General features: G+C 27.1%; 2 protein-coding genes across 2 annotated transcripts; both read left to right on the top strand.

Moving 5' to 3' along the window:
• The first annotated feature begins 727 nt into the window (after positions 1-727).
• LOC145753953 (coronin-1A-like) lies at positions 728-7,298 on the top strand. Its single transcript, XM_082570502.1, has 11 exons — positions 728-978; positions 1,243-1,365; positions 1,441-1,570; positions 1,786-1,964; positions 2,242-2,370; positions 2,779-2,883; positions 3,656-3,813; positions 4,713-4,770; positions 4,982-5,099; positions 5,404-5,531; positions 5,845-7,298. Exons 1-11 carry the CDS (start codon positions 781-783, stop codon positions 5,995-5,997), a joined length of 1,479 nt encoding a protein of 492 aa, XP_082426628.1. The 5' UTR covers positions 728-780; the 3' UTR covers positions 5,998-7,298.
• Positions 7,299-7,862: 564 nt separating this feature from the next.
• LOC145753216 (ADP-ribosylation factor 6-like) lies at positions 7,863-9,847 on the top strand. Its single transcript, XM_082569614.1, has 2 exons — positions 7,863-8,055; positions 8,210-9,847. Exon 2 carries the CDS (start codon positions 8,242-8,244, stop codon positions 8,767-8,769), a length of 528 nt encoding a protein of 175 aa, XP_082425740.1. The 5' UTR covers positions 7,863-8,055; positions 8,210-8,241; the 3' UTR covers positions 8,770-9,847.
• The last annotated feature ends 306 nt before the right edge of the window (positions 9,848-10,153 follow it).

The following is a 10,153-nucleotide window of genomic DNA, read 5'->3' as shown; positions in this document are numbered from 1 at the left end:
AGTCGATGATTTAAACATCCTATTGAACTGAACAATTAAATTTTTATTGCTTTAATATATTATGCATAGAATTTCGTTTTGAAAACGAAACTAGTTTTATATTTGCATTGACTTTGTTTGTTCATAAATTAGATACACCTTTGTTAAGCTAAACTTACTTTTGGTTTTAAATATTTTGTATTATTACAATTAAGTATTTTCTTTATATTATGCAGTATCAATTTATTGTATTGATTCATTGCAATTTATTTTGTAAAAATGTATTTTGATTCGCAAAATAAATTTATTTTAACTATAAAAATATATTTAAAATTTATTCTATAATAAAATATAGACATTAAATTTAATATAGGGAATACATAAGGTTTAAAAAGTGTTTAAAATTATTTTAAATTAAAAGCTACAACGTGTTTTAATGACGGTGAGGATAAATTAAAAATAATGCGGAACTTTGCCTCGTTGCGCGTGGATGCGTACCACTTCCCGTTCTATTAAAGGCTTTCGGTGGCAAAAAGAAAACGCCTAACGCTTTTCTCATTTGGTTTTGCTCTAGACAAATGAAAATTGATACGTTTTATGACAAGAATACCTCGTGTTTATTAAGTTAGGTATTCAGATGACAATTTAAAAGAGTGCTTTAAATGTCGAGTTTTTAGTAAGTGTTTAAATTGTAAATTATTAGTGTTTTTATTTCAAATAACTTACGCAAATTTAATTTTTTATTAGAAGTAACTTTGGTTAAGATCTTTACGTTGTTTTGGTAGTTTGTAACAAGTAATAATGTCACGAAATGTGGTGAGAGGCAGCAAATTTAGGCACGTGTTTGGTACACCGTCGAGGAATGATGCTTGCTACACGGCCTTGCATCTTACCGAAAAGAATTTGGAATCAGATCTCTGTGCTGTTAACCCCAAGTTTTTTGCTTACATTAATCATACACGTGGTGGGGGTAGTGTGACAATCCTGGAAAATGGAAAGGTTTAAATTAACCTAAATTACATAACTGTTATTGTTTTGTTATATATATATTCCTAATTTTAAATGGACCACTGACTGTACATTCGACCTTAAATACTCAAGGCTTTAAAATAAAGTTAAATTTATTTACAATTTTGATATTTAATTTACTAAAACAATAATTTAATCATTTTTGAAATCCTAAATCTACCAAAAAATTTTAAATCATACAAAAACTATTTTTTTTCTAATTTAAACAAAAATGTAATTTTCTTTTTGTTATAGTATGGAAGATTACCCACAGAACACCCGGTAATCCAAGCTCATGGTGAAACAATTACTGACATTGCCTTCAATCCTTTTAATGATAACATGCTTGCCACAGCATCTGAAGATGGAAGTGTAAAGGTATAAAAAAATTAATAATTTAGCAATAATTTTGTCTAAAATGTTGATTAATTAAATTTTTATGTTTAAAATAAGTTATGGGAAATTCCCGAGGGAGGGTTAGTCACCAATCTTTCAGAATCGCTGGGAACGTTTACCGGGCATAAGAAGAAGGTTGTGCTGTTGAAGTGGAATCCCTCAGTTGAAGGAATTCTTCTCAGTGCAGGTTAAAATTTTATTGAGAATTTTTCTTTATTCTAAGTCAGATTTAAAATGTATTAAGGTTTTATATTTACAGACTATTAAATATACAAATTAAACGAAAAGTTATGTTTACTTGGTTTGAATTTTTTTTATTATGTTTTCTTCTTAAAGTTTGTTTTTTTGATAATTTGTAGACTTTTACAAATACTATTTTTAATTTTTATCTTTAAATTCTAGCTGCTGATGGTACAGTTATTATATGGAACTTGACCCAGGGAAAAAAACATGTGTGTGAAAATATAAGTACGGGTAATATATGCTCCGTGGCATGGAATTATGACGGATCCCAGTTTGCTTTCACCGATAAACACGATAATTTCAAGATTGTTGACCCTAGGAAAAATGAAGTTGTCAGGGTGAGATTTTGAAAAATGTGGACAGTGGTTTTGGCCCATTTTGTAGGGTTTTATAAATAAATATATATAGGTCTAGTAATGTTTGATTAAGCAGTTTTAAATAATAGTTTTTCTTTTGTTAACCTTCCTTTAAAAAAAATTATATTCTTGAGCATTTGTTATGTAAAATAAACTCCAAAATAGTTGTACCCAATTACCTAAAATAATATTAAAATATTTGTAAAATTAAGAAACCTATTTTGATATGATAAAAAAATTAACAATTTTTAACTTTCAGGAAAGTGAAGAGTTTAAAAAACTCTTCAAAACTGGAAAATCTTCACGTTGTGAATATGTTAGCGATAATCGAATTGTTGTGTTTGGGTTCAACCAGAGCGCTGTGAGAATCTATGCTCTGTACAAAGTGGTATGTTTTCATATTACGTATTAATTTGTGGTTTATTTCTTTTTTGTTTATGTTATTGCCTATTAATTCAGGTTTATGCAATACTGAAGTTAATCTGGTAAAAAATTGCTAGAAAGCGGTAATTTTATAAAAAGAAATTAACATTTTAATACTTGAATGCTCAAAGTTTAACTAAAATTTATTTAAATACAGAAATTAATTAGTTTTTGACATTTTCTTGGCCAAAAAGTTTTTATTTTTTTTTTACTTTATTTAATATTTATGTTTGTTGTGAATTATTAATTGAACTAAAAATACAAGTTTACTTATCAATTATTTGAAGTTATACCTAAAAACTTAGGAAATTTTTAAAAACCGAAATATTAGGCATAAAGATTTCTTTTAATTTTGACAAAATTTTTTTTGTAGAATGATCTTAATGACACCCTTACTACAGCAAACGACACAGGTTCAATTGGACAAATGCAGATTTATTATGATGAAGATACGAGCATTCTGTTTAAGTGTGCTAGGGTATGTTTTAGGTTTTAACTTTTCTTGATTTTTAGATTTAGTTGTTGTACGTAAAAGTGTAAACATATGGCTTGTTGTGTTTATTATTCATAAGTCTGTTGTGGTATTTATTGTTTGTTATTTAGTTTGTTAACATGTAAGTGCACAAGTTTTTAAGATTATCGCATCAATTAACAAAAATGATTTAATTTTATAATCAACTTGCACAATAAATGATGAAACGTTTTTATTCATTGATTTTTACAAGGTTGGTTTTGTATATTAAACAATGGTCTGCTATTACTTTATGTATCCACTTTATGTATTTGTTTTGGTTTTAATCAAATAATTCCACCTCTGCTGGTTGGCAGGATATTACATACTTCCTGAAGCTTCTGTCTTTTAGATTAAGCGCTGGCAAAGTTGCCTTCCTCTGACTTATACCATGACATTTCGCATTGTTTTATTGTTTGCATTTTTTTCTGAGAAAGTTTATGCAGATTTTAGATTTTTTTTCTTTGTTTGTTATTTATAAATTGAATTATCTATGGTTAAAATTCACTCGCTGAGCATTTTTATACCATAAACAAGTTTTGTTAAGTTATTTTTCTAAAATTTTTATAGAATAATGTGTAGATTTTAAACCTACATCTAACTTGAATTACAAATTAGATCTTAAAATTAGGACACTGTGACTTCATTAGCTTTATGGTCACTTGCCAAAAAAAAAAAAAAATTCCATAATTTAATTAATTTTAAATTTCTCTTGAACTTATAATTAATCTTTTTACAGGGGGAAGCCCAAATCTCGTATTATGAGATCGACAATAACGCCCCATATGTTCACTGGCTTTCAACTTACAGTCCCACTGCTTCTTCGGGAGCTGGACAAAGGGGAGGATCTTGGCTCCCAAAACGAGGGGTCAACCCCAGGAAATGTGAAATTGCAAGGTAAAAAATTGGGTTAAAATAGAGGGTTGGTGTTAGAATTACTAAAATGTTGAAGTGGTTATTTTATAGTTAAAAAGTATTTAAGTTCAAATTGAATTTATTTGTAGGATTTAGGTAAATTTAATGCACTGTTAATGTTAAAAATTGTTTAAAAAATGGCCATAAATGTTCATAAGTTTTTTAATGCAGTTTATTTATACTTGGTTAGTTTTGTTTTAACAAATTTTAGAGAAGATACACTAAATGTTTTTTTTCATTTTTGTTTTAATGTAATTAAAACCTAATTAAAGTGTGTAAGAACTTGTGTTAAACATAAAAAAATGTAATTGATAATGTATACTCATTTTAATAATATACTTTATTGTAATTTCTAAAGAAAATCACATTTTTTACCCAACTAAAATAGTTTACTAAACCACTATCTAATGCGGTAATTTTTAAAGCCATATATAATAAAATGCTCTATATTTTACCATAAAATATTATAGTATATTTAAGAAAATAATATTAAATGTGAGCTTACTTATAGTGCTTTCAGTTTTATATTAAACGTGTAGGCAATGCTATCTGTAAAGGTCCTTACCATATTTGGTAAACAGTTAGGTGGTTAGGAAGTTATAGAAAGCCTGGTTAATAATTTATTAAAGTTATTTTAACTTATAAAACATTGTTACTTTTACTTCCTTGGGTTTAGTTATAGATTTTTTATTTAAACAAATAAATCAAATATATTTATTACCATTTAAACTATGTTGTAAAATACGACATACTTTTTTTTGAAGCAATGTGTTATAAAACAAAACAAATATGTATATTATGTTAAGGGTCATTTAATTTTATTTAATGTTTTCAATTTAGCCCAAGTTAAATAAACTAAAATTTCTCAAATTTTTTTTCAGATATTATAAAGTTACTGCAGATAAATGTGAACCCATTTCTTTCACTGTTCCTAGAAAGGTAAAAACTTTGCTTTTATTAAAGTTTCTTACAAATAAAGTAGTTTAATATAAAACATCCAAAACTATTTTTATTTGTACTTTTTTTATGTTTTTACGCTTCTGGTGTATTTCTAATTCTCATACAAAAATTTTTAAACTTTACTTTAAATAATTTATTACATAATTACTTTTTCATGTCTGTTTTGCTAATTTTTGTTTTTTTACGGTAGTCTGACTTGTTCCAAGATGACATTTTCCCAGATTTTAGAACCGATCAACCAGCAGTAACGGCGGAGGCTTGGGAAGATGGAAAGAGTGCGGAACCTTGTCGTGGTCCTTGGGAACCAAGTATGTTTTTGACTTTTATTTAAATGTTGTTAACTTTTTATGTATTTGCTGGTTTTAAAATTCTGTAAAATGTGGTTTGCTTTTTTTGTGATATAAAAATTTTAAAAAAGCGCTATTTAAAATTTAAAACTTTTTTGTGTTTTATATATACACTCATATTTAACAACAATTAAAAAAATATGACTAATAGTTGAATGAATGTTTTTATTTTACAATTTAAACAAATTAAATGAGCTTATTATCCTGTCAAAAATGATTACGTAACTTTTTAAATTGACAATTTTTCAATATTGTTATTTTTTAGTTTATGAGGCTTTTAAGAATAACACTGCAGCCCCAGTTGGAACTCAGGTGGCGATGAAGCCAATTAAAATCTCTGGCATCTCGAACAAACCTTCTGCCCCGGCTGAAAATGGAGTTGCTTTGCCCCCCGTAACAAACTCTTTTGTTCATTCTAAAGTTTACATTAGAATTATATATTTAGACTGTGTTATTTAGACAAATAATATTCCAATGTAAACTTTACAGTACAGCAATCTTATGTATTGTATTTGAAAGTTTATATTAGAATATTATTTAAAACTCATTCTAGTTTTAAAAATGACTTTTTTAAACAATTTTACTAATTAAATTTGAATTAAATTAGTTAAAACTTATCTATCGCTTTCACATTATTGTTTTACATTAGAACTTCTAAATAAAAAAATTAAATTCATTTTTTTTGAGAAAATTTGATTTTTTTCAGGGTGTCAATATAACAGATTTGTTGGATGATATTAAAAAACTGAAGGCTACAGTTCGAAAGAACAACAAGAGGATCACAAAACTGGAAAAACAACTCGGAGAGGCAATGATGGATGGAGATGCTCAGCAAGAAGAAGAAGAGGAAGAAGAGTAACTCGTTTGTGACCTAAGCTTTTGATTTTTCCAAGATTTTTGCTGAAAAAATTTTCGGAAAGTTTTCGAAATTTATTTTTTGAATGATTTTGTTATTAAAGGTAAACAGGAAAAATCTTAAGCCATTCTTTTCCTCTGTATATTAATCAGTTATTAAGATGCTTTTTTTGTAACAATTTTTTTTCTTATCTTACCAAAAAATCAACCTTATATCAAGTAAAAAAAGCAGGATTCCTATAATTTGACCTTAAAATTAAATTCAGAAATTTGTATTTAAAAATATGGAAATTGATCTGCTTGCAGTGCTTTTGCCTCTGTCTTACATCCAATTATGAGTGCCTAATTTTTTTTGAAGCTGTCTTGATTTTTATTTGATGGTTCCATATTGTATAGTGTTAAATATCCCTGCGTTAAATTTTATAAGCCAAAGAAATTTAACATATATTGTCTATTATAAATGGTGTGGAAAAAGCTGCTAATGGTTTACTCAAATTCTTTTTATTTTTAAAATCAATTACATTTCTTCTAATATCTAAATTCTGATGGTGATTTAACCTAATTTTTGTGATTTTGGTAAAGTTTATACTTACTTATGTATATATAGGCTTAAGAGAGAGTACTAACATCTCAAGGGACTTTATTTCATAACCTGCCAGCGCTTAAACTAACTTTTTCTTCTTATTTATTTGTAAGCAATCTAAGCCAATGTCGAACATAATACTTGGGCCCTTAAAATTATGTTCTCAAATTTTTTTGGAAAATTCTAAATTGACTAGTTACTGTAGTTGTTAATATTTATCAAAAATTTTATAAGAAACATTTAAAACTTCCTATTAGACCTAATATTCTATTTTCGTGAGCTTAATTAACACTTGTATATAAAGTATGTTTTTCTTGTTATAAAGACAAGCACTGTATTAGTTAATCAAGAATAGGAACATTATTCTGCTTTTAACGCAATTTTCTTTATCAAATTGTTTATTCTTCTAACGTAAGACTTTTCAACTCGCTTATAATCAATGTTGAATTTGTGACAATTATGAATTTCATTTTGTTATAATTAGAACGCCAAAACATCAGTTGTTAAACAGTTTAAAGATATTGAAATTTATTTTATGTTGTGCAGTAATTAGCTGATTGTATGAAAAGTAATATAACCTTAATCCTGGCAAATTTATTTTCAGATTGTTAGGTTTCATCCTTTATGTATGTATGCCTAAAAGTCTGAGTATTATACTTGATTGTAAAACACTTATGTAAAAAAATGGTGTATAATAGTTAATAAACAAACAACATACATTCTTTGTGGATTAATTCTGGTTACTAATTTAGAGTATTGAATTTATGGTAAGTTAGTTTTTCCTATCTATAAATAAAGTCAAAGAGAAAATATTTTTTATCACATTCTTTAGTGAGTTGAACCCAAGTTGATTTTTTGTTTTAACTAACTTGTTTTATACATTTTTTGTTAATTTTAATTTATGCAATGGAAAAGACGGCTTCTTGGTCTATACACAAGTAATAATTTTTTCTCAATTGCCCTACGCAAAGTTTTGGATATTATTGACCATTGTGCTAAATAATTCCCCGTCTTTTGGTTCGACTTGGCAAAAGTTTCTTCCGTTATATTTGTATAAACCTATCTAACTAAATAATTTTTTTTAATTTATGCAATAACGTTAAAATGAATATATTTTGTTTAAAATATTGTTTTGTAATGTAATCAGTACCAGTACCTGACAGAACCGGCAGTCGGTCCCACCAGGATCCAAATGAAATCATTTTTATTTACGTAGAATTTCGTCGTGGGTTGGGCTTATCATTTATTGTTTAACATTTTCCTGTTTAAACATTGTTTCATTTTAAAACTATTTTTAGATAACTACGTAAATCTCTTTAAACTGTTGACCCGCCTGAATGTTAAAGTTTTGTTTAAAATTCTGATTGTTTAAAAGCAGACAAGAGAAAATAAGGAAATCAACTCATAACTTTAAAAAGAGTGATTAAAAAAACGAAGTTTAGGCCTAATTGGCAGATTGGGCAGTATTTGAAAATAATAGTAAGTCTTAATAAATTTATGTATAAACTATGGGAAAATAGGTAAAACAATTATAGTTTAAAATTAAAGTAAAAGTTGTTGTTTTTGAATGTTGAATCTTGTTATAATGTCTTATTAATATATGGTACCTTAATTAGTTTTATTTTTATTTTAGATTTTTGAAATTAAATCACACAACAATTCAAGATGGGAAAAATATTTTCCAAAATACTTGGCAACAAAGAAATGCGAATTCTAATGTTGGGTCTTGATGCCGCCGGTAAAACAACTATTTTGTACAAACTAAAACTTGGCCAATCTGTAACTACTATTCCAACTGTTGGGTTCAATGTGGAAACCGTTACCTACAAGAAAACAAGGTTTAATGTTTGGGATGTTGGTGGTCAAGATAAAATTCGTCCATTATGGAGACATTATTACACTGGCACCCAAGGACTAATATTTGTGGTGGATTGTGCCGATAGTGATCGAATAGAAGAAGCTAAGAATGAGTTACACAGAATTGTGAACGACAGGGAGATGAAAGATGCTGTTGTGTTGGTGTTTGCCAACAAGCAAGATCTTCCCTATGCCATGAAACCGGAAGAATTAAAGCTAAAACTTGGACTTGCTAATTTAAAGAGAATTTGGTATGTTCAGCCTTCATGTGCTACAACAGGAGATGGATTGGAAGAAGGTTTGAAATGGCTGATTTCACAACAAAACCAGAAATAAAACCTTAAAATTTTGGTTCAAGAGAATTTTATTTTATCTGGGCGGGCCCATTTAGTTAGACTTGTTAAGCTTTCGGACTGCAATTTGTACAAAAAAAAACTTGTAAAGATGATTTTAAATTGTGAAAAAGTAAGCTGCTTAAATTTACCTCAACGGTCATGGCATTATTCTTTAAAATCATCTACAATTATCGCATCAAAATAAGAAATTGTCTAAAGCAACAAATATTAAAAACTTTACATTTAATTTTATTCAAGTGTAAAATCAGAAGTGTTGGAGAAATAAAAAAATACGACTTTTTCGTTAAATAATTTTAGGTTTTTATTTTATAATATCTATATAACCCTTCTTTTCTGTACTGTTTGTAATTAAAAAAACGTTTGCTCCTATATGGCAGCAAATATATGTGGGTACTAACAGATATACTTTAATCTCTCTTTACTGGCACTGTCATATAGTTAATTTGTTCTTAATGCAGTGTTTGTTTTTACTTTAGTCAACCCCCCCTAAAATGGTGACATTTTTTGTGTTTTTCACCATTAATAAGTTGTTACTTTTTTTTTTATTTTCATAAATCCATAGCTTAATATACTGTTAACGCCTAAAATTTTTAAAGGGTAAATTAAGTTACAGTTTGAAGCATAATTTTTTAATATTAGATTACTTTGCTTTGTAGAGAAATTGGTGTTTTATTATTTAAAAAAATGTCTACATTAAACACAAAGGCCAGTTTAAATAATTAAATTTAAATAATAAAATATTGAATATTTTTTAATTTTATTGATTTTTTTGTTTTACAAAGAAATACATTATTTGACATTACTTCTACTTTCTTATGTTCTTCATAGTTTTTATAGAAATGTGTTAACTAAAATGTTTTATTGCTAAAAGTGCTTTCTTGTATTTATCTTCCACTATTTTAATATTATTTTAAGTGATATAAAGTTGTACTTAAAATGCTTGGGCCTAGGAATTTTTTACTACCATACCATTGGCTTTATTAATAGAAAATTGAACCTAGTGGTAAAAAATGTGCAAATTTATTGTTTATAGGAGTGTTGAATATGTGCATAGTTAAAAGCAATAAAATTGACAACATTTAAATACATAGGTTAGTTAATTTATTAAGATGTTATAATGTATTTACATTGTCAGGGGTAGATTTTTAAAACTTATTAAATAATTATAAAAATGCATACCCTAAATTTATGTAAGTACTAGTAAGAAATAAAATTTTAATTATTTTTCAATTTCTTTGCCTTAAAGTTATCCTTATAGGAGAAGAGATTGTTAATTGTTAAGCTAGGTAACCAAATTTTATTAGCTCTGGGTTAGCTTTTTATGTAAACATTTTATGATTAAACAAATCACTACAGGTTGAAAA

This window comes from Corella eumyota, chromosome 5 (genome assembly GCF_963082875.1).
Source record: "Corella eumyota chromosome 5, kaCorEumy4.1, whole genome shotgun sequence".
Classification (NCBI taxonomy): Eukaryota; Metazoa; Chordata; class Ascidiacea; order Phlebobranchia; family Corellidae; genus Corella; species Corella eumyota.
Note: the sequence above shows the minus strand (reverse complement) of the source record. Positions and strands in the feature narration are given on the sequence as shown.